This window comes from Amblyraja radiata, chromosome 7, assembly GCF_010909765.2.
Source record: "Amblyraja radiata isolate CabotCenter1 chromosome 7, sAmbRad1.1.pri, whole genome shotgun sequence".
Classification (NCBI taxonomy): domain Eukaryota; kingdom Metazoa; phylum Chordata; class Chondrichthyes; order Rajiformes; family Rajidae; genus Amblyraja; species Amblyraja radiata.
In genome coordinates this window covers 34,165,714-34,190,555 of record NC_045962.1, presented here as the reverse complement: position 1 = coordinate 34,190,555, position 24,842 = coordinate 34,165,714, and the positions used below count along the sequence as shown (strand labels likewise).

At 43.3% G+C, this 24,842-nt stretch overlaps 1 protein-coding gene across 13 annotated transcripts in view; it reads left to right on the top strand.

The window, feature by feature from the left end:
- The window catches only part of baz2b (bromodomain adjacent to zinc finger domain 2B), a 233,331-nt gene that overhangs the window by 111,119 nt on the left and 97,370 nt on the right, over window positions 1–24,842 (top strand). For 12 of the 13 annotated variants that reach the window (XR_004412578.1, XM_033024116.1, XM_033024114.1 and 9 more), the window contains 5 exons: window positions 3,275–3,418; window positions 12,320–12,508; window positions 19,679–19,846; window positions 23,441–23,625; window positions 24,226–24,471. Coding sequence is in view for 12 of the 13 variants with exons in the window: in XM_033024116.1 (XP_032880007.1) it covers window positions 3,277–3,418; window positions 12,320–12,508; window positions 19,679–19,846; window positions 23,441–23,625; window positions 24,226–24,471 (930 nt within the window). In the remaining variant the exon portion in view is untranslated. The remainder of the gene's footprint in view (window positions 1–3,274; window positions 3,419–12,319; window positions 12,509–19,678; window positions 19,847–23,440; window positions 23,626–24,225; window positions 24,472–24,842) is intronic. The other variant, XM_033024124.1, reaches the window with a different exon arrangement.

The window sequence follows — 24,842 nt, the reverse complement described above, 5'->3', positions numbered from 1 at the left end:
AGTCAAATTTATACTAACAGCAAAGATAATTAATGAAAAGTCTTACAGAGCCAGCCAGCATCTCCTACTGTGGCCTTCATCCAAGAAGATTATCTCTGGCATTCCGAGAGTACATTGTGGTAATCCAGAGTGCAGTTAATTGCATGTAAATAAACATATAACACATGTTACAGTAGATGTAATCAGAAGTTTCTGTCTTTGCATACAGACAGAAATCAATGATGCAAAAAAATTACACATCAGCCTCCCTTAATTTTGCTGTGGTGTGACAGATTCATGCTCACTGATGTTAGGTTTTAGTGCTAAGCAATTATGTGGGAGTATTTCTTTTGATTAAAGAAGCAGTGCTTCTGAAGCAACTTAATGTGCTGGCAAATAAAACAATCGAATTGCAGTATTTGGACACAAAAATCAGATTTTTTTTAGGCCAAGTACTTACATAACTGGTTATCTTGGCTATTTGGTTGTCAATATGTTTTCATTATTTTTAATTTATAGAATCAATTTGATATAATTGAAAACTGCTCGATTTTGTTTTGTAGAAGTCAAATACATGTTTCCTTTAAATTGTGTAGTTCTGCTTTCTTTTTAGCAAATATTACAATTTGTATAGTGATTTCAGGCATTTTACTTTTAATTATGAGCACAGCATTGTCAAGATTTCTATCAATGCTTATTCGCAATTATTCTTCATCCGACGATAGTCACAAAAATAATTATAGAGACAGGTAAATATTATCAATTCCATTTTTATCGTGACCCCTAATTTTATGCACTTTATTTGGAAGAAATGTCCTCCCTGTATCTACCAAGTCAAGTTCTGATCCTGAATTGTGTTACTGTTGGACCTTTTCCACTAAAGTCACCATTTTGTCTTTGTTTATTTAATGATCGAACCAATAGCTTAAAACATCTGGGCCAGGTCCTGGATCAATCAGATAAAAAATATAGCCATATCAATTAATGTGTGAAGGAAAATTACACATTTAAATAGATTATTATGCAGGATTGTGTAAATAATTCAATTAATTACTCCTGTTTATCCTATTTGCAGTGTTTTTTAACCTTTGAGTAATTTTCTTCCCAATTGCTTTTTTGGTGTTTCTTAGCCCTGTTATTGATTCCTATATGCTATCTTCATTGTAAAATAGCTAAAAGTGTAGTATAGTTCAGTTTAATGTGTAGTACAGTTTAAAGTGTAGTATGGTTCAGCATCTGAAGTCACTTGAACAAATATATTTTAAAATAGTGAGTGTGCATAAATTCATTCAGTTTCGCTTCATATGCCGAATATGACAAGCTTCAAAATCCTGGAAAGTTTCCTGATAATACACTGACATCCTAATTTTATGGGAGTATAAGAGTATTAATAGTTATAGCCAGAAACATATTTTACATAGCTAGCATTCTCTTAAAAAATAATCCAAGTTATGAATTACACATGTTTGCCTGCACATCCAGAACTGCACATGTTCGACATATTTTGCTGTAAGAATATAATTGAGTCTATCATCACCCACCATTGTTCTTTTGCAGCAACTTCCTTTGGCCATATATGTACATTTAAACATGAAAGTCAGGAAGTTGCCATCTGATATGTTAATTTGTTCAAATTATGTGCATAGACAATTTATTATCACCTTGATCACTGTTTAAATAACCAGAATAAGCAAGTTCGGTATTCCGACTGCGCATGCGCAGGTCATAGGTCATTCGCGATAAACATTCTCAGCAGCTCAGCTGCTGTGTGTATACAGACCTGCGTTTCATCCGTAGTCAGGATTGAACCCGGGTCTCCAGCGCTGCAAGTCCTGTTGAATTGCTACTGGGCCGTCCCCGTCCCCGTCCCCTCCTGAGTGTCCCATCCCTGGCCTGCGGCGGCCGGAGATGTCAGGGGTGACCCTGGACTGGCGGGACATCGGCCCGAAGCAGTGGCGGCCCCCAGGCTTACAGCCAGCGCGGACCGTCAGTCCAGGGCTGTCGGTTAACCCGGCGGTACAGGCAGAGTTGAGCTGGAGTTAGCTCCTCTTCTCCCCGCTGGCTGTAAGCCTGGGGCCGCCACTTTTTTTTAATCGCGAATGACCTTCGACAAATCCCATGATTCCTTGCGTTTTTCGAAATACCTAACTCGCTTATAGCAAGGACCTCACCAACATACCTTAAATACCTTGTCCCTTTCAGTCCCTTTCCCCTTCCTCCCTAACATTGGGGAAAATTACATTTACTTTGAAATAGCAAAAAGTTTTACAAATTAACTTCATTTAGATTTTAGTTTCTGTTGGAGTTATTTTTTAAATTACATTTCATTTTTTCCTGATTTAAATTGAAATCCATCTTTAATCCCGTTTTTCTTTTGCTAGCGTATGTTATGCTATCTGATCATGTCTTTTCATTGTAATTCCTAGTGGTATTTCCTGGTTGAAAGTCTTCTAGTCATTAACTGTTTGGTTTGATTGCTGAACAAGATGACATTGCTTTGCCTCATCCGTACAGAACTCGGATGTTCTGTGGGGAGCTCAGTTTTCCATTTTGTTTGGGAGAAATAAAGCACTTTTTCATACTAGTACAATCTCTCCATTGCACTACTGGGTCATCTAACCTTGTACATCACATTATGGTGTGGTTGGGTAGTTTTTTTGAGGAGGATCCAAACTCCTAAATTTATCACAATTTTTATAAGCGTTCACCACGTGATCTTCAGTAAAAAATCCTCATATTTTTGATCCAAAATATGGAACGATATTAATTTAAAGAAAAAAATGGAGATGAATTGTAGAAAAGGCTAGGAATGGAGCTATTAACCAAAATAAAATAAAATTAGGTAATATAATATTTAGTTAATATTTTTTTCTTTATTACTGGCAGCTCTTCTCATTTAATTAAAATGTAGTTTTCCATAGTACAGGCAGTCCCTTGGTTGCACAAAGGTTCCGTTCCTGAGAATTGTCCGTAATTCGATTTCTCCTTAAGATAGAAACATCCGTTTTCTATAGCTATCCATATCATATTGCTATCCATATCGTATCATAATTCTATCATTTCATCTTAACATTGCCCATAATTAAACTCATGGGATATCCAGTCATTCATGAATACACTGAAACATTGTTATTGCAAACTTAATAAATGCATTAAAATGTATGGGAAAATTTGGTTAAAGTCGGATTTTTGTACGTTGGGTCATTCATAATCCAGGAAGCTCCTGCATTAAAAAAAATTAGTGGTAATTGATGAGGAGGTCTTTGGGATCTCTAAATTTGCTTTTACTTCACAGATATGGAGTCAGGGGAGCGGTTGACATCTACTTCCTCTGCGCCTTCTACATCTTCTGCATCCTCTACAGCAACGGCTTCGGCTCTTTCTAAGGGCAGCATTTCTGCAGGAGCTGGAGGGTTCGGCTCCACATTGTCGACCTGCGGTAAGAAATACTCTACTCGTGGAATTCATGATTTCATAAAGTTTCATTGCAATTGTAAGGACATTAAAGCCTGCAGCAGCAATTCTGTATTTGCAGAAGTCAAGGTGTCGTAATAGTCACAGTAAAATAAAGGAGACAAACATCTTGTATTGTCCTATCTTCTGCAACATTGCTTTCTTCTCACCTGAAATCTTGTCTACTTCTAGAGTAATCTTGGCAGGATATGATTTCAATTATACTTTGAGTTTATCAAATGATGCTGTTGATTGTCATCATGAGACCATTTTCCTTGCTGAAGAACAAAGGATCTGCAGGATCCTATACCTGCAATGTTGGCAGTCTTCAGGTCAGAAGATAGTTGGATGGAGGGTGAGAGGCTGGGAATTCATAACCAAACTGGGTGGGGATTCGTGTTCTGAAGACAATATGACAAAATATTTCCAGGAATTCCTTCCTTGGCATGTCTTTGCAGCTTACATTTGAAATGCTGAGGATATCTACGGCCTATTATTCGATCTGGCCCTCGCAGGCCTTTTGCATGAAAAAGTCTCGAAGTTAAAACAAAAATATATTTTTTTTCCTGTTTGGTTTTTCCACTTTACTGGCTACCATTCTGTAGATTGGTTACTCCACACTAACCAATTGTAGTGCTTTATTAGTAGAATATCCGCCTACTATACGGTTTATATTATCAGAACTCAGCTCATGCTAGCAGTCGAATAGTCGCTACACAAGCTATAACAGCATGCTGAAGTGTACTGTAAGTGATCTTTAATAAAACTATATTGTACCATGTTGTGCGAATGACTGGGTCATTTACATGGTGTCAAGAAGTGGTTGCCTACCCACTCCGCCTTTAAGTATATCGGTTTTTATTTTGTCCACCTAGTTTGTTTTGTATACTCGCTATCGCTACCATGGCTAGCTCGCTTCGCCGTCAACATCCGCTGCGGCTACAACCATTACATTCGTGCTGCTCATCGCAAAGCTGCACCTGACGTGCGTGCCTCTATACTACTTAATGTTGCTGGCCCTGAAGCAATGAAGCGTGCAGAGTGTTTTAACTACACACCTGCCGTTATGGACCACAACAACCAGGTTGTGGTGCCTGCTGAAACTATGGATGACCCTGCTCACTAAGTTCAGACAGTTATGCGACCGTCGAGCCAACTCCAACAGCAAGGAGAACCTAGTGACAACTTCCTAGTGACAACTTCCTCAGTGATTTAAAACTCATGGCTGCACGCTGCTGTTTTGGAGATTTGTGTGAAGATCTCATCTGTGACAAACTGGTAGGAGGTTTACTCAGTGACAAGGTACGAGACAAATTTTTTCGCGGTACTGAATTGACCTTGGACCGAGCTGAACATGCTTGCAGAATCGCTGAACTTACGGCTTCCCATACATAGTCTTTGGGCTCTGGGCCACGATCCCCGTTCAATGTCAATGCTACCGACACCTCATATCGTAACCGGTGTTCACAACCCACCCCACCCTGGCAGCCTCAGAGATCTATTGAACGGTGCTTTAACTGTGACGGCTCCCACACTCCAGGTCGCGAATTCTGTGCTGCTTATGGTAAAATTTGCTACTACTGTAAGAAATTTAACCACTTCATGAAATGTTGTCGTTCTCGCGTGGCTCGTTCGTTCCCAAGACAAAATGGACACCTGTTAAAACATGAACCTACTGATAATGAATTCCAAGAGCTGGGAGCGCCATCCCCTGCTCTCCTCCGTGAGAACCAAGATAACAGTCCAGACATCCACTCCCCATTTGCTTCAACTAACAAGCAACTTGACCCTGAAGTCTTTCCCCTCGTCAACAGCAACATTGCGCTTGCAAAGATGACACTGGTGCTAAATGTAATGTCATGTCTTTATCTGAATTTAAACAAATTCGTAATACCGAAGTATTGCAAACACTACGGCTACGTTACGAGCCTATGGGGGAGAGGTACTGCTCCCACTTGGAGAAACGGAACTGAATTGCCACAAGGAATCACAAGCTCACAAACTGAAGTTTTTCATTGTTCGGGGGGGATTCTGCAACTCTGCTTGGCATCAACGCATGCCAGGATCTAGGCCTGGTTACCTTTGGGCTTGCTCCAATCTCTCCCACTGAGGGCTCCACTCAGCAGATACTTTCCCAATACGAAGAACTATTTGACGACAAGCTTGGAAAACTGCCCATTAAGTACAATATCACCACTGATCCAAATGTTACACCTGTGGTCCGAGCACCACACCATACATGCTATGCGCGACAGAGTATACAATGAGCTCCAGTGGATGGTGTCCCTGGGTGTCATTGCTACGGTTACTGGCCCGTGCAACTGGGTTTCCACCATGGTGATTGCAACAAAGAAAAACAAGGAAGAAATCTGCATCAACCCCAGAGACCTAAACACAGCGATCAAACGGCCACATTACCCGATGCGAACAGTAGAGGAAGTTGCTGCTCAGATAGGCAGTATATCTGTGTTCTCTGTTCTGGATGCCAAAAGTTTGTTTTGGCAGACTCAGCTGGACCCTGACTCGTCCAATCTCACCACGTTCGGCATCCCCTTTGGCCGTTACAAATTCCTGAGAATGCCCTTTGGCATCAACTCTGCTAGCGAGGTTTTCCAGCGCACAATGGAACAATTATTTGCGGGGTATCCTTGCGCCATCATTGTCGATGACATTCTCGTTGCTGGACACGACACGGCTGACATGATGCCAATCTAAAAAAAGTACTAGACCGTGCCAAAGACATCCACCTCAAGCTCAACCCTCTAAAATGCAGATTTCGTGTCACAGAGGTGAACTATGTAGGCCATGTTTTCACTAGTGATGGTCTCAGACCGGACCCATCCAAGACCACTGCCAACAACGAGATGTCAGTTCCCACTGACGCTACGAGTTTACAGAGATTCCTGGGAATGGTCAACTACCTGGGGAAATTCATTCCCAACCTCAGCGATATATCTGCCCCCCCTGCGGGAACTGACTCACAAGGACACTGTCTGGTCCTGGTACTCACAACACCAAAGAGCTTTCAAAATCCTCAAGTTGCAACTGGCCAGTGCTCCAATTCTCACCTACTTTGCTTCAGTCATCCGGCGTGGTTGGCCGGATACACAACACAGCACCCCACTGACGATTTGCCCATACTACCTTGTTCGCGACGAACTGGTACTACAGGACGGGGTTATAATCAAGGGTCACAAAGCAGTCATCCCAGCTGTTCTTTCGGGACAACTACTTTGATGCCCTCCACAGGGGCCACCCCGGTGTGGAAGCAACCCTACAACAAGCGCTGAGCATGTTTTAATGGCCTGATATGACCAAGTATATACGTGAAAAAGTCGAAGTAAGCGCTGTCTGCAACAGCATAACGCCACACCAACAGAAACAACCTGTTCCGCCTCTGCCGTGATTCACGGTCGCTACTGTCATATTCGAGTGGCGTGGAAAACACTATCTGGTTCTCGTTGACTCGTATTCAGGCTGGTTCGAAATTGACCTACTCGAAACAATCAGATCTGACGCAGTCATCCGAAGGTTGTCACGCCACTTCTCCGTGCACGGCGCCCGTGCACGTCTCCTCTCTGATAACGGCAGTCAGTTCATCAGTCAGTGTTTCAAAAACTTTGCTCAACTAAGGGATTTTCGCCATGTCACCAGCAGCCCTGAATTTCCACAGTCCAACGGGCTCGCAGAACGGGCAGTCCGTAGCGCCAAACAATTAATGGAGCGCTCACACCTTGCTAAATCTGACGTATACTTGGACCTGCTCAAATTAAGGAACATCGCCCGTGACCCAATACTGGGGTCTCCAGCCCAACGCCTGATGTCTCGTCAAACCTGAGCTGTTCTGCCCATGCCCCAGCAGCTGCTGCAGCCACAGGACCGTTCACCTCCCGTTGTCCAGAAACAACTCCAGCTGAAACGCGATGCACAGAAACAATCTTTCGACAGGTCTAGCAACCCACTTAAACCTCTCTCTAGTGGACGAGTTGTTCGCCTTCAGACCGACAAGGGCTATGGCCGTTTGTGTCACATTCAGAGCCCTGCCAAGGAAGTGCGCTCCCACCTAGTTTGCGCCGACGGAGGCCTTTACAGACGCAACTGTTAACATCTTCTTCCTGTGAAGGAACCACGTCCTGCAGTTTCGTATCCAGAGGTCACGCGTCTGATGTACCCTCCTACTGTTGGACTGACTCCTGCTGCAGAGCAGCTACTGACCGTGCCCCCTATGGCCTCACCACAACGTTCTGCGCCCCACTCACCGGCTTCGCCGCCTCCACCCTGCGGGTCTCCGGCACCGTCCCCGGTTACTTCCTCGGTGAAGGGAGGAGACACAGATCTATACCGCACGTGCGCAGGGCGGGTCTGTAGGCCACCTCTTAGATATGAATATTTTGTGTAACCATCTATACGTCCCTGTATGCGTTATTAGCGTTTCGGTTACTGTATTATTTAGCCATCACGTATTGGTGTGTTTCTGCTCAAAGGCTTGCATTTAGTTGTGCTTCATTTCAGTTCTACAAGAAAAGATGTAGATTGGTTACACTCCACACTAACCAATTGTAGTGCTTTATTAGTAGAAACTCCGCCTACTATACAGTTTATATTATCAGAACTCTTCTCATGCTGGCAGTCGAATAGTCGCTACACAAGCTATAATAACATTCTGAAGTGTACTGTAAGTGATCTTTAATAAAACTATGTTGTACCATGTTGTGCGAATGACTGGGTCATTTACACATTCCACCTCAAGTGATTGCTCGTGTTTCTGGCTTTGAAAACAATACTTGTGTTTGTGTCCTAGTTTTTTCCATTCTATTTCACTTTGTCGAATTTTCTTCTCTTTTTCTTGCTTTTGTGTTCCCCAAGGCTCAGTTCCTTGATCTCTATTTGTTCACAAGTCACAATGGGGAATTCCCCATATCTTATCCAGAGTTCTGTTCCTTGCATCCTTTCCTTTTCCTGAACTCTGCTATTGTCCACCTGATCTTGGAAATATGGAATATTTAGATTCCTATTTTAAGGCCTTGTTGGATGCCAAGACATTCCCAACCTTACCCCAGATCCTTCCTGACTGGCAAATTGTGGAATGTGGTGGTACTCTCTGCAGTCTTCATTGGTTGAAATGGTGTTACTGGCACACTATGACAAGATACTTATGCCAGGTTTACCATACATAATATTTGTAAGAACTAGAATTGCTTCCCAGGCTGCTTGAGGGAGTGTCCTGGAGATCATTTGCCCACTGTAAGTTAATTATGGTTGTTCTGGTGCAATTTGTCACTTTTGTGATATTGTGTTTTGTTTTACGCTGCATCTATAAGAGCACCAATCTCTGTGGTAGTTTTTATTCCTGTTGCTATAAAGGGTGAAAAATAAACCCACCAAAGTTCCTTGCTTTCAGGGGCGGAAAACCCGGGGGGGGGGCCAGAGGGGACACGTCCCCCCCCCATGTTTTGAGAGGTGGGGGACATCCCCCCCAAGTTTTTGTAATCCGGATTTTAATAAATCTCCGCTTTCCGCAAGACAGTGGAGCTGATCGAGGGCGCCGATTGGACGAGAGAGACGTCGGTCAACAGGCAATGGGGGCGGGACATGATGATTCAGCGCGATGATTGGAGGAGGGAGGAGTGGGGGGCGGGAGGTGGGACTGAGGATAGAGTGCGGTGATTGGAGGAGGGAGACGTGGCACAGACCTGCGCCTCATCCGCAGCCAGGATCGATCCCGGCCAGCTCTCCGGCACTGTCCCGTCCCCACCCGAGTGCCCCCACGGGTGGCCAAAGAGGTCGGGAGTCAGACGGGAGCTGTGCCCCCAGGCCCACAGCCAGCGCAGACAAGCAGCGTTTAACCCAGCTCAACTCTGCCTGTCCCACCAGGTTAACCTGCCTGGGCTTGCGGGAAATATGGCCAGCGCGGAGAAGCAGCGCTGGTGTCCCGTCAGTCCAGTCAGGACTTGTAGGTTAACCCGGTGAGGCAGGCAGAGTTAAGTTGCATTTAGCGCTGGATTGAACCTCTGAAGCCTCGCACATGTGTGTGTGCGCGGCCGCCAAAAAATTGTGTCCCCCGGTCCCCTCCATATTTTGATAGCGAGTACCGTGCCTGCTTGCTCTAAACTCTATTGTCGTTTTATGCTTGAGCTTCAATTGGTAGAAACAAAGACTGCCGATGCTGGTTAATACACAAAAGGACACAAGAGTGCTGAGGTAACTCAGCGGGTTAGGCAGCATACCTGGAGAACATGGATAGGTGACCTTTTGGGTCAAGACCCTTCTTCAGACACTTGACCTGGACATTTCAGTCTTGACCCAGAACATTGCCTATCCATGTTCTCCAAGAAGTCTGAAGAAGGGTCTCGACCTGAATTGTCACCAATCCATGTTCTCCAGGGTTGCTGCCTGACCCACTCCTTTTGAGCTTTAAGTGGCAAATGGAATTTCTATCCATTTGTTTTCAATTTGCAAATATCTGTGGCAACAATTGACGTCTGTAGTCATTGTATTGTAAGTCGTTTGGGGATGTTGAAGCTTTCGGACAGATGCATCTTTGTACACGTTTTACTGTACATAGATTAGCAAAGAAACTATTCCTACAACCCATCTAGACTGCTGGTATTTTTGACTTGCATGTGCCAGTCCATGTAACATATTTGTTTTATCATATTCATTTACACATTTCTTCCTTATGTACATGTCTAATTATCTGTCAATGTATTTATGCCAACTATTACATGTGTAACAAATTTAAGAGGGGTCTTGACCCGAAACGTCACCCATTCTCTCCAGAGATACTGCCTGTCCCCCTGAATTACGCCAGCATTTTGTGTACCTTTGTATTCTAATTATTCTCTGAGTAGAGAATCTATATTTTGCATCTTTTCTAATGCTCAAGACCAGAACTACATAAGCTTTTTTTCCCCTCTGATTTGTAACTGGTTTCCTGTAATTGAGGCAAAACAAAATGCAATTGGTTGCTTTTTGTTCTGGTTGAAGTTCCAGAAATTTGAATTTAGTGCTGAAATCGTTTAAATTAATAGTAATTTTCATCGTTTTTTACATATAACATTTGTACAAATACTTCAGAGTGTGAGAGGAACTGAGATTGAAATCGGCATTTACATGGAAACTAAGGTAATTTTGATTAGTGGTTCACCATTGCCTGTAGTTTTCTATAGTTGTAGAAATATTAACCAGATGGGACTGTTGTACTTTCAGGACTTCTGACGATAAAATGCATTTTCCCAGCAGTTCTTTCATGGGTCTTTGAGTGTGTTGTCTCTAGTTTTGTAACCATCTGTTGCAATTTTTTTCGATCAGTTTCTGTACCATCATGACTGCAGAACATTCAGCATCAGACTGGCCTCAAATAACATCATGATCGTAATCATGATTTTCCCTTTACCTCCTTGATATGGTTGATCACATAATCAAGCTCTAAAGCTTATTCATTGCTTCTGTTGTTTGTCAATCATTCCATATGCTTGTTGACCAGTTTGGCTCCATTTTCTCCAATGCCTTAAATTAGGTTTCCATGCAGAATTTTGCATCCTGCTGGTCTCATTTCTTCCCAAGCCATACATTTTCTAGGCAAAATATATAATTTATCGTTTGTCATGCCAAATAGGATTTCTCAATGGTTAAACGGTGGGCGGTCATGATGGCGCAGCGGCAGAGTTGCTGCCTTACAGCGAATGCAATGCCGGAGACCCGGGTTCGATCCCGACTAGGGGTGCTGTCTGTACGGTTTGTACGTTCTCCCCGTGACCTGCATGGGTTTTCTCTGAGATCTCCCACACTCCAAAGATGTACAGGTTTGGAAGTTAATTGGCTTGGTAAATGTAAATATTGTCCTTAGTGGGTGTAGGAAAGTGTTAATGTGTGGGGATCGCTGGTCAGCATGGACCCGGTGGGCCGAAGGGCCTGTTTCCGCGCTGTATCTCTAAACTAAAAAAAACTAAATGGTTCTTTGTTATCAGGTGTATCAAGGTACAGTGAAATTCTCATTTTGCATTCAGATCTGTAAGATTATCGGCATACATACAATCTCTTATTAAGTACACAATTTAAAGAAACGGCCCACTGTCCATATGCTAGTCGCCAGGTATTGGCATCATTTTCATAGTCCCAGCTGCAGCCATCCATAAAGGCCATTTGCAGCCTTCGTCTCCATCCGGATCGCAAGTAAACTGTTGCTCTTTCCTCGCCCAGCCACCTTCAGCCTTCGTGCCTTGGGGATGCCTCCCACAGCTGCCCGTGAGGGTGCAGAAGCAAGACCCCCCCCCCCCCCCCCCCCCGGTTCTTCTAACCGGCCCTTTGTCCAGCCACGTTGCCGACTCTCTTCGCCCTCCTTTTCAATTCCTGGTCCTCCGGGGCGTGCAGGAGACCAGCCTGAGGCGTTGCTCCTACTCCAGGCAGGTTTCCCCGTTCCTCACCCACGGCCCTTCAGGAGCTTTTGCTGTGCGCAGTCCTTCAGGAGTTTCTCTATTTGTAGTTGGCTCTTCATTTCTTGAAATTATAGTAGGATGCAAATTATTTTCACTTTCATTGAGTCTTGTTACATGGACATGTGCTACTTGCCAGATGCTCGTGTTCCTTCGGTTTTCATATATTGATGGTTGTGTTAAACCTGAAACATTACAGTTGTGGGTGAAATGTTTATTGTAGTATGATTAGTGACTTAATTCTGCAAGAAATTGTTCTTCAACAATGCTTATGAAACAGATTTGCATTCGCATTGAATATGGAAAATGGATTCAAAATATAGTTGAATACAATTCATAAAACATTTGGAATGTTTCATACAACTTGTTTTTTTAACACTTTTAAAATGTTATTTACTCCCGATATATAATCCCTCAAATGGTAAAGCATGTTCCCTTTTGTTCAACCGCAGGGCAAATGTTTCGAGCAGCAGCTGGAGATCAGCCTTTCAATTTGTCCGCAGTATCGAGTGCCTTCCCAATGGTTAACCATGCAGCATTTGGACTGCACACTACAAGCTCAGGGCGTTCAGAGTTCGGTGGCCTGGGAACAATTGGTGCATCTTCAGCCTTGGTGGGACACACACAACTTTCTTTTCCAGGTGACTCTAAGCTTTTGGTTTATTTTAAAATTACACTCCACAATTGGACAATCTAATACTTTGGATGAGAGAACCAAATAACATTTCTAAATTTACTGATGACTTAAAGCTGGGTGGGATTGTGGGCTCCAAGGAAGATGCAAAGAGGCTTTAAGTGATTTGGACAGCTCGTTTAAGTGAGGAAATATGTGGCAGATGCAGAATAACAAATACTGGTAGTTTTACATTAACTCCTAAGAAACCTAATTTTATAGAAAATTGCATTATTTAAAAACTAATTGTGTCAATGTGGAAAAGGAGGGTCAATGCTTGAGAGTTTCAGACACGCAATAACAATGTTTTTACTGCAGGATTTTTTAAAATGTTTCTTTAACAGCTATAAGTTTATTTTCGTTAAAGCTGAGTCTCACGTTGCGAGTTGACACGAGGTACCCCGAGTGAAAGACTCGTGGTTGTGTACGAGATTGCAAGTGTATGATCGAGAGTTTAACCGAGTTCCCACAGGTATGACAAGTTTGCCGTTTACTTGTCATTTCTGCGATGTTCCAAGTTCGACTCCCGAGTTACTCTTGAGCCAATCCTGATTGAAGGTTTGTTTTAATAAGCAACAGTGTTATGTTTTAATAAGCAACAGTGTTAAAGAAGACCTCTCCATCCTTTGTGGCTTTGTTTTAAAGATAGAATTCAGCGCGGCCGCATCTATTGATGTGACCTACAAAGGGAAAATGCGCACCATCCAGTGCCAGAGCAGTTATACTTATGATTTGTTTGAAACACACAGGTTTGATATGTTTTAATTGAATTTACTGCCATGTCTACACACTGCGGGGAGACGGGAGATTAAATCTTTGAATGTGGAAGGATGTGCACATCAGATTGTTGTGAGACGGGGCTCAGGGTTCGCCTCCTGAGCTGCTTTGGTGCCCAGGCGTGAGTTGAGGTGGAGAGAGGTTGGGGGGGGCGTCATTAATCTGTCTGGGGTGACATGGCTCTTGGGTTAGGCTGGGATCATTCTCTGCAGGATGATCTTAGTGCGGGAGACAAGTGTAGGAGAGGTGTACTGACTGTGTGGGCAGACACTTTGGAAGTGATTGCCCACCAGTCTCAAAAGCCGCTGTGTCTCCCTGTCCCTGGGATAGTAGGGGGCGACCAAACAGCACAATACCCCCCTCCCCCTCCACGCCAACACGAAGGGCAACGATCCCAAGGCTTTAGCGTCAGAACAGCGGGCAGGCGACAATCACCTGCCATAACGTGAGAGAGATCATGCACTGTTGTAGGTCTCCTTTGCACGTCGGTGTTTCTGTCTTTCTCCACTCATTCTCCACCCTATCTGTCACCAGCCCCACCTACACCCCTCTGCTTCCCGGCCATGTGTGTGACCCCTTCCCTCCCCTCTCCAGCTCCCCGCCCATTGCACCGGCGCGGGGGCTTTGCACGTCTTCACGTCAGCGATGCCAGCAGGTCCGTGCCAGTCGCCCCGGGGCACTCGCTCCCTTCAGTTTCCCAGGGGGTCGGGACGGGACTGGAGTTGGGAGGGGAAGGTGGGGGGGGGGGGGGGATGGGTGGGTTAGGTGAGCAGGAGAGTGGAGTTGTTTGCAGTTGCAGAAGGAGGGGGCAAGGGCGGTACAGTTCCCAGTCTCAGCTCCAGTCCAGGGGGGTGGCCGGAGACGTCAGGACCAACGGGACACCGACCCCCAGGCCCACCAGGCCCACTGCAAGCATGGAGAACCCAGGGACCCACAGCCAGCAGCAACTCCAACCCAGCCCCGCTCCAACTCCAAAGGAACCCGTTCCCCGATGGGCCGCTACGGCGGCAAGTGGCAGTTCGCCCACAGCCCGAGCTGCGCCCCCTCATCTGCCACCCCAAGAACAAGACGTACCTTGCACACCATCAGCTTCTGCCCCTACGGTACCCGCTGTCACTTCATCCAGCCGGCAGCTGCCCATCTTCAGCAGGATCTCGGTGTCGGACTGAGGGGAGGGGGGTGAAGGGCTGCAGGCTCACACATTACTCATGACAGGATAGACATTACTATTTTTAATAACAGGAACATTTTATGATGAAATGCAGAAAATAGTCAAGAGCCGGCATGCCCGCTGACTCCCCCCCCCGGTCCGGGGCTCTCCCCCAGAGTGGCCCCAGACCGGGGCCGGGGGGGGATGGGAGTCAGCGGGCACGCCGCTCTTGACTATTTTCTGCATTTCATCGTAAAATGTTCCTGTTATTAAAAAATAGTCGCTGGGAAACTGAAGATTGTCGCTGGGAAACTGAAGGGAGCGACAATCTGCTGCTGCCTGCCCGCTGAGTTAATGAGTTCCCACGGTAGACTCACGATACACTAAGGTAAACGCACGGGCCACTACGTTCTTACAACGAGTTAAAATGTTTCAATTCTTAACCACAAGAGTAAAATTGACTTGTGGAAAATTTTAAACATGTTTGATTTTTTGCAAGAGTTGACAGGTTTCACGAGTACCTGCCGTTAGCGCCACGAGTCTCTAAGTTGCGTCCACGAGTTCCGTACGTTAATCGTACGTTATTACCACGAGTTTTAACTCGGAGTACCTCTTGTGTCAACTCGTAACGTGAGACTCAGCTATTACTGCAATCTAAAAATACCAAGGGCTCTATGTTGCATTGTTTAATTGAATATTTCACAAATGTCAAGAGAAACCATTGCTTGTCAGTTTCAATGGCGACAAGCAGAGAAACTGGCAGATTGTGTTCTTAAGAGATAATGATGTCTGATTATTGTAGGGAGTTACAAGGAAATAGTTTTCTTCCTCCCAGACTTTTTTTGTGCAGGACACCTTTTTGTTTGTTGTTTGATTTACTGATTTATCAATTGTTAAATCCAACCGGTGTTCTGAAAATATGTGTTGCAGCAGACTTATCTCTATATGTGAAGCTATCCAATTTGATTGGAAAACTAAAGGCGGGTATATATAAATACACAATACAATTTATTTGTCACTTGAACCTCATAGAGGCTCAAATGAAATGTTGTTTCTGTAGTCATACACACAAGAAAAAAAGACCCAAGACACAACACAATTTACACAGACATCCATCACAGCGCATCTCCTCCTCGCTGTGATGGAAGGCAAAAAAACTTATCTCTCCTCTGCACTACCCATTCCCCTCCCGATGTCAGAGTCAAAGCCCCCGGCGGGCGATGGCAATTGTCCCGCGGCCATTAATGCCGCGCCGGGTGATGCAAGGCCCTGCTCCGGGTCTTGTTGTTGGAGCCCCCGGCGGGCGCTAGCAAAGTCCCGCAGCCGTTGAAGCCATGCTGGGCGATGATGTAAGACCCCACTCCAGGTACTCCTCGACCCCGCGACTCGGGCGAGTGAAATCGCCGTTGCGGAAGCCCCGAAAAGCGGTCTCCCACCAGGGACCCACGGGCTCCCGGTGTCACTGTCCACCAGACCTACGGTAAGCCTCGGAATCCCCGGGGTCGGGTCGCAGCAGCGCGCCACCACCGCTGCACCTGCTCCGAACTCGGCCAGCTCTACGATGGTGAATAGGTCCGCAGCTCCGCGACTGGAGCCCTAGGTCATTCCTGCCGGAGGCCACTCCACGTTGCAGCCCCAATGACAACGGAGACCCGACAGGGAAAAGGTCGGGTTCTCCGTGCAGGGGAAAGATTTTAAAAGTTTCCCCCCCACCCCCCACCCCCCCCCCCCCCCACACACACACACATACCCCATCAAAAAAAAATAAAAACGACATTAAAACGGGACAAAAAATAAAAAAAGACAGACGGACTGCAGAGGCCGCTGCGACGTGAGTCGCGCCGCCCACCGGACTGTGGTAGATTAGGAAATGTTGAGGTACAAAGGGATCTGGATGCCCTTGTTTAACAGTCACTGAAAGCAAGCAGGTAAGAAGGCAAATGGCACATTAAGCTTGAAGGAGTAAGGATGGTCAATTATGATGATAGGTGATCACTCCTGGAGTATTGTGTGTAGCTTTGGTTTCCTTACCTAAGAATAAATATAACTGACATGGAGGGATTGTAAATGAAGGTTCAATAGGCTAATTCTTCGAATAGTGGGATTGTTATATGAGGAGAGATTGGATTGATTCAGCTGGAGTTTCAAGAAAAATGGGAGCAGATCTCTTTGGACTACAATATTCTGGAGATACAAGAGACCGCAGATGCTGGAATTTTGAACTCAGCGGGTCAGGCAGCATCTGTGGAAGAAAAAGGGACTGACAACGTTTTTGGTTGGGACCCTTCAGACATTTCCTTTTACAGATGCTGCCAGATCCGCTGATTTCTTGAGCAGCTTATTTTTTGCTCTACAGAATTCTGACAGGTCTTAACAAGCTGAATGCAGGGGCTGTGTTTTCCGTAGCTGGAGTCACTTCTACAACAGGGGGAGGGGGTCGCAGATTCTGGATATCGGTTAAGAAAGTTACCATTAGGATAAGGAGAAATAGAGAATTGTATTAAATGGCAGAGCAGGCTGTAAGAACCAAATTGCCTCTTCATGTTTGTGTTTGTTTACTTTGCATGAAGATTTGCTCCAAATAAATTAATTACCTAACTAAATTAATTACCTAACTCTTTAATTTCCCAACGTGTTGGGCAGGAAGTGCTCATCCATTCTGGTTGCATGTGCACCAGAATTTAAATATTATAATTATTATTAATTGTAGTGCTATTTTGAGATGGGTCCCAGGAGCGCACATTGGCAGCATTTAAAGGGAACAATAATTCAAGTTGGGATCTTATACTAACTCTTAAACAGTGGCCACTGTCTGCTGAATGTGATCCTGAGTGCAGGAAAGCAACCTTGCTTAATATTTAAAGAAATAATACAGTACTTTTGAGGGTTTATTAATTTACGCTGATGCAGATCTAGTCAGTTTTTTGGTGATGGGCATTAACGAGACATTGATCCAATATTCTAATTTGAGTCATCTGTAAAATTGCTTTATACAAACCCAATATTTCAAAAGTTCCAGAATTTTAGTTCTCTTTTTCTAAGTGTAGTTTGTCATGTGAACATACAACAAGATGGAAAAAATCAAATGGACCAACTTTCTTTTTCACGTCATTGCTACTGAGCAATGTGATAATTCTAATTCCTTTTACTCACCAGAATCAGTTTAGTTTCTGGCGAATACATTATAAGAAATGTCACAGCAATTCATGGTATAAATTAATTCTAAGAAATATTCCACTGATACCTGAAGGCAAAATCAGCATTCAGCATATATTACTCGGTATCAGTCGTCTTCAGGAACCAGTTCCACTCTTTGAATGTTTGCAGCAAATCTCCGTCAATGCACAAGCCAGCTACCCTGAGTCAGATTGGTGGATGGCCTATACTACAAATAGCGAGCTGACACTCAAATGCACTCCGAGGATGGTGCATTGTCAGAGGGACCTCCTTTTAGAAGAGATATGAAAGCAAGAACCAATCTCCTCTCCCAGATGAACATAATAACATGTGTTACTTTGAGGAATTGCAGTTGTCCTGGATAATATTTACTCCTTCATTAACCATTAAAACAAGTAGCCTGATGATTTTCACATAGGTGTGCATAAATTAGCTACTGTGTTTGCAGTGTTACAATTGTGATTACACTTGGAAAGTACATGGGATATTTTCAAGAAGGACTTATTTAAACAAATAGAATTACGATCACTTGTTCCAAAGTTGCACCCCTGCCGACTCAAGCCACTTGCAAATGTTGGTGACTGTGGAATTCATTGCCTCAGAAGGCTGTGGAGGCCATCATTGGATATTTTTCAGTTGGAGATCGATAGATTCATGATTAGTACGAGTGTCAGGTTTATGGGGAGAAGGCGGGTTGAGAGGGCAGATTGAATGGCAGAGTAGATGGTATGGGCTGAATGGCCTGATTCTGCTCCTGTAACATATGTACCTCGTTCCTTCGGAGGAGGTCCAAAGTTGCACCCTCTTTAGTAGGGTCCTAATTGATTAACGAAACTTTCATGGACATTTCAATTCCATCCCATCCAAGCCCTAAATAAAGATCATACAATACATTAATTGACACTTCCCTAACCCAATCACAAAATACTTCTTTACATTGTTTCTACATAAAGATCCTAATGGAAGACAGTTCCCCTAAGTAAAGAAACATTTTACCAGGTAACATAAACAATTCGGGCAAGGCCCCTTGCCTTGACCAATCACAAGATAATGCAAAGACCGTGCAACATAGTTAACAATGGCATTGTAACATACCTTTCCCCAAACAATCTTGATCATGTATTTGCAGCAAGGCTCAGCTCTTTCTGCAAAACCCTCATACATATTAACAATTGAGGGGACATCTGGACATCACCCTGTACTTAGCTTCCTCCCAGGACCCAAATATTCTGGAGCCATGATCCTCATGGTTTTGCAGCTTTTGCAGAAAAAATGCCAAGCAGGTTTTGCAAAGGCAGAAATCCTCCATTTTGTCACATACTAAATTGGCCAATATTATCAGAACAAGCTGCCAGAGGAGGTAGCTGAGGCTGGGACTCCGTCGTTTAAGAAACAGTTGGACGGGTACATGGATAAGACAGGTTTGGAGGGTTATGGACCAAGCACAGGCAAGTGAGATTAAGGTAGCTGGGACATTGTTGGCCGGTGTGGGCGAGTTGGGCCGAAGGGCCTGTTTCCACACTGTATTAATCTGTGACTAATATGGATAGATGACGTTTTGAGTTGGGACCCTTATTTAGACTGATTAAGTATGGAGGAGAAAGCTGGAAGAAAGGTGGGAGCGGGACAACGCCTGGCAAGTGATAGGTGGATAGGGGAGGGGGGGGGGGGGGGGGGGTGGTGGCAGGGTTGTGTTTGTACGTTGGTTACCTAAAATTAGAAAATTCAATGTTCATACCATTGTGCAGTAAGCCACCCAAGCAGAATATGAGGTGGTGTTCCTCAGATTTGGTGTGGTCTCATTTCGGCAATGGAGGAGGCCCAGGGCAGAAATGTCATTATGGGAATGGGAAAGGGAGTTGAAATTATTATCAACCAGAAGATCCACCAGGCTTTGGCCAACCAAATCAAAGTGTTTATTTCTGAAGGGCTGATTTGGATTGTTTAAATTCTGTCAATTATGGACAAAAATAATTTGATTGTTCTACATGAATGCAGCGCCTCATACAAAGATATTGTTTTGATTTTGTGAAGGCACTGAATGGTGGCGAGCTACAGACTCTCCGACACGTGCAGGAACAACGTTTTTCCCATCAGGCATGCTCAGAATTCCACCGGTGTTTGCTGCTTCTGCACCAAACCATGATTCTAATCCATTCCATTCCCGAAATGTGAACAAATTTGGTCGAGGGACGCAAAAAGGTGAGCAGACTATATATATTCTTCCATTGTATAGTTAGTTACGTACAAATGAAAGAATGGAATTATACCGTATTGCACGTGTACCTAGGTACAGTGAAATTCTATGTTTTAGCATACAACACAGTAAAATCATACAGCAGACTTCATCTAGATAATACACAAAGAGTTGCCACGTTTCTGACGGCGACAAGATGGTCTCTATTTTTGAAATGTATTTTATATGATCTATTGAATATTTGGCTATTTTGAATTTATTATCCATTGCTGCATGAAAACATAAAAAACTTTATTTTATTTCTAATTAATTTATAATAGGGCCAATAAGAATTAGTATCTTGTATAAATTTATTGAGAGAGTTTGAATTTAAAATGTTCTCAGTTTTAAAAAATACTAATCAGAATAACGACTAGACTTTATATGTGGGAAGCTGTAGATCCCAGTACCTCTGGTATTATTAAACATTATAATTAGTGGTAAACAATTTTAATGGAATAGTAAGCTGGGGATCTATTAGAGCCCAGATAAAGTTGAAAATTAAATCAAGGATTAATTTCATTGATTCCTTAAAATCATTTAAACATAGTAACTAAAGAGATTTTAATCTCTGGTTCTGAGGGGAGCCCTAATGAGAGATTATGGTAGTTTGAAGTTGGATTTTATGTGCTGACGGATTGTGATCCTTTCCATATGTATTAGAATTGTTTATTTACTCCAGCTCCATCCTCACCAAATCCTTAAATTGAAGACAGTACTGAGAAATTGCTTTTGCAGAGAGCTTTGCATGCTGCATGTTGCACATGTCTGCGTAGCACAAAATCTGGCATGGCAGCGACTCTTACTGGGGTGCAGCTTGCCATTAAAAGGATAATTTGTGTTGGTACCAATTGTTTGAAATGGCAGCCAGACCAATGTGAGTAACATTGCATGCTTTGATGCAGAAGATTGCTCAAGGGGTTTGGTTTATTTGGAACTGAAGGTCACCTTCCAGTAAAAGTATAGGTAACTGTGGAATAGGGGGCGGCTATCATGTCATTGCAATAATCCACATCACTCGTATCTGGTTGCAAGTGAGAAACATGGTGGCTGACATCAAGAGCAAGGAAAATGTAAATTTGCATCTCATTTTCAAGTAGATTTTTAACGCAGTCCATTAACCACGAGTCAAACCTGAATTAGACCCACTTCAAGTTGCTATGGAAAGCATTGTCTATATTATGGTTTTGTACTCAATGTTTCATTGTGTATGTGTAAAGGTCTGTAGGAAGTGAAGAAAGGATACTAAATACAGAACATGAGAGCTGACGCATGCATAGTGGGCCAGAAGCTTCCTGTGCTAATACCATTTGTAATTTGCACAGAAACCATCATCTTTCTCTGATATGTAACGAACAGAGAAGGCATTTAGATTGTCCAAACTCAAATTTCTGCAGTGAAGCTTACATCAAGAGGTGACAGTTAGTGAATGATTTTTAATGATCCCATGGCCAATATCTCAGGTTAAATCTACAAGTCTGCTGTGTACATTTTACTTCTGCTGGTAGACAATTACCATTCGACCACACTTCTGTTGGTAGACAAATATCTTCAAATCAGAGTTTGAGCACAAAAGATATAGATGAATTATTTGTCTTTAGTTCTTCTCAGCCTTCTTCTGAGATGCTACCCATTACAGATGTAAATCTTGAACCAATTTGAGTTGTTTTAAATGTCACCTGGAACTAGCTTGTTTCACCGGAAACAACAAAAGGCACAATCCTTCACAACATCCTGAATGCAGCAACACAACCAGAGACACCTCCAGATAAGCTTTTCAGGTGGCCCAGATATCTCTGGACCAGAATTGCAGGTTGACCTTACTCCAATCATCTGATAATGTGATGAATGAAATCATCAATAGTATTGTTAAAGGATGCTTGCGAATAATCTGCTCACCGAGGCAGGTGTTTGCATTTTGCTGCTTCCACTCAACAGTGGTTCTTAAAGCCTTGGCTCAAATGAGTTGAATTCTAGAGTTGAGGTAAGAATGCCTGGCCTAGATAGTATACAATTTACATTTAATATGGCACCAAAGAACCCCTGCAATACTGGTTTGTATCAGAGGAAAGCTTATCACAGGCTGGAGCGACACTTGCCATCATAGTCCAGGATTGCCATCATAGTCCAGGATAAGCAACATTTACACAATTGTCTCATTTGCTTTGTCAGTGACCTTCCCTCCAATATAAAAGCTGAGGGGGTGTTGTTTTCTAATGATTGCACAGTGATGTTTTCAGGTTTGCAGTTCCTCAGATAATGAAGGGTCTTGCCTCCATGTCCAGAGTGGGGGTAATATTTGACAAGTGACAGAGATGCTGCCCACTGCTAAATGACCATTAACAACACAAAGGGAATCTAATCACCTTCTTGTGATAATCCGGAAATCAATATTGATCAGAAAGTCAACTGGAGCAATTAGATCAACAAAGAAGCTATACATTTCTTAAAATATCTCTATCATATAGGTCACATGTCAAAAATAATCTCATGGCTGGAAGAGTGCAGCTCCACCAGCAATCAGGAAGATCAGTGACACCAATGACAAAGCTGCTAGTTTAATCAACATGCCACTCATGTGACTAACTATTGACTTTGTCCCCAAAAATATACAGTGGCTGTAGTGTAATATCTACAGTTTGCACTGTAGCAATTTGCTGTGGCAACTGCGGCAGAACATCACCAACCTGTAACCTATGTACAACACATCAAAGGCTAAAAGCATGCAGAAACACCCAACCCTAGCATTGAAGTTTCCATCTGACAGATTGTTTAGTTTAGAGATACAGTGTGGAAACGGGCCCTTCGGCTCGCCTGGTCCATGCCGACTACGATCACCCAAACAGTAGTTCTATCCTACAAACTAGGGACGTTTCACAAAAGTCAATTAAGCTACAAACCTGTGCGTCTTTGGGACGTGCGAGAAAATCGCAGCACCCGGAGAAAACCCATGTGGTCACAGGGAGATCGTACAAACTCTGAACACACAGTACCCATAATCGGGATTGAACCCGGGTTTCTGGCACTGTAAGGCAGCAACTCTACCGCTGCGCCTCTGTGCCGCACACTGCGTTGTTATGTGATTGTCAATGATTGTAATATTTCTTTAATTTTAAGTTCCAAATAGTCTTTTCGACACTGAAACAGTCCATAAATTGGTCAGTTGACAGCGAGTTTTTTAAATTTTGTCTCCTGTTAGAATGTCGTCAGCTACTGGTGGTGTTATACAGAATTGGGGTAGTAGTACACAACAATTTACCTATTTCTTTGTGAATAAATATTTTTGTGAAGTCTCCCTGGCCTTTCCTGTAGTGCTTCCCCCATCCCCTCAAAGTGCACACACACATTGAGTTTAAAATTGTGTTATCATTCTGGAAGTGCTTTACCTTTGTGCATGAATTAATTTCAGTGATTCATGAATTTATATAATACCATACGATGCTACTGATTAGCACTTCATGCAACATGTTTCTGTTATATACTGGAACTAGAACCATGGTTTGACCTTATTTGCACAAATAGGACATTGCTTTTCTCACAATTTGCAGTTTTCTTTGAAGGTATGAATGGATCATTGAATGGTAGCAGCATCACAGCAGTATCAGGAGTCAGCACTTCTGGATTGGCTACCATTGGAATGATTTCATCTGGACAAACGCACATGACAATTTCTGGAAAAGGAAGGAAATGCATTCTTGAGCAAAGTAGACTTTCAGAAACTCCATCAGATAAGGTTAAAGAAAAGGTATGCAACTTTTAATTTGATATACTGCTAAATTTATATTGATATATATTACATACATATGAAAAGGCTAACATCTATTTTAATGGGTGGGGGGACGGGGGACGGGGGGGGGGAGGGGGGTGGGGGGGGGGGGGTGAGGGGAGACGGGACGTTTTGATATAGTTACTTATCGGTATGAACTATAATTAAGTCATGGCTGATGTTAGAGTTGTTGGAGCAGATTGTTAGCCAGTCCATTAAATGTGAAGTTTGTATGAATGGAGAGAGATTAAAAGATGTGATTTACCATTTTTAAAGAAGTCATGTGAGTAGCATTGCCCCCTTTGCTAAAGATTCTCCAAGGGGTTGGCTTATTTGGAATTGAAGTTCACCTTCCGAGTAAAAGCATAGGTGTCTGAAGAATAGGGAGCAACTATCAGCTCATTCAGTCGTACCTAGTTGCAAGTGAGAATCATGTTGGCTGTCATCAGAGCAAAAAGGTACATTTGCTTCTCATTTTCAAGTAGATTTTTTATGCAGTCCCTTAACCATAAAATAAGTCAAATATTTCAATCACTGATAGTGAATATTTTTTTCTTCAATTTATAATATCTCTAATAGAAGCCCAGGAAGAAAACAATTGAAAGCTCCAGCAATAGTGAGAGTGAATCAGGCACGTCATCAGATTCTTCCAGTGAAGGTTTGACCAGCAGTGATTCTGACGACTTTGATGATGATGACGATGACGATGACGATGATGACGATGACGATGATGATGAAGATGATGATGACCACAGTATTGGAGAAGATAGTGAGGACGCTGATTCAGATTCTGAAACTGAATCCCCACATTCAAAGAAGACAAAGGTAAGATTATAAGTTGTTTCCATAAATTGGTCTACTTTTTTATTTTTATCTTTAGTCTGACATTTTAAGATGGAAATTAAATGAACACCTTTTAAATGCTAGTGTTGCAAATTCAATTTCTCTTTTGCATACCTACACTTGCATACATAATGACCTTCCTCTTCATCCACCTCCTTGAGAACACTCGGTAGATCATATATTATTTATACATCGATATAGACACAATGAACTGCAGATGCTGGAATCTTGATCTAAAACACAAAGTGCTGGAGTAACTCAGTGGGTCAGGCAGCATCACTTGCGATTATGGATTAGTGATATTTTGTGTCGCGACCCTTCAGATTGATTGCAATAGGAGGGGGGGGGGGGGC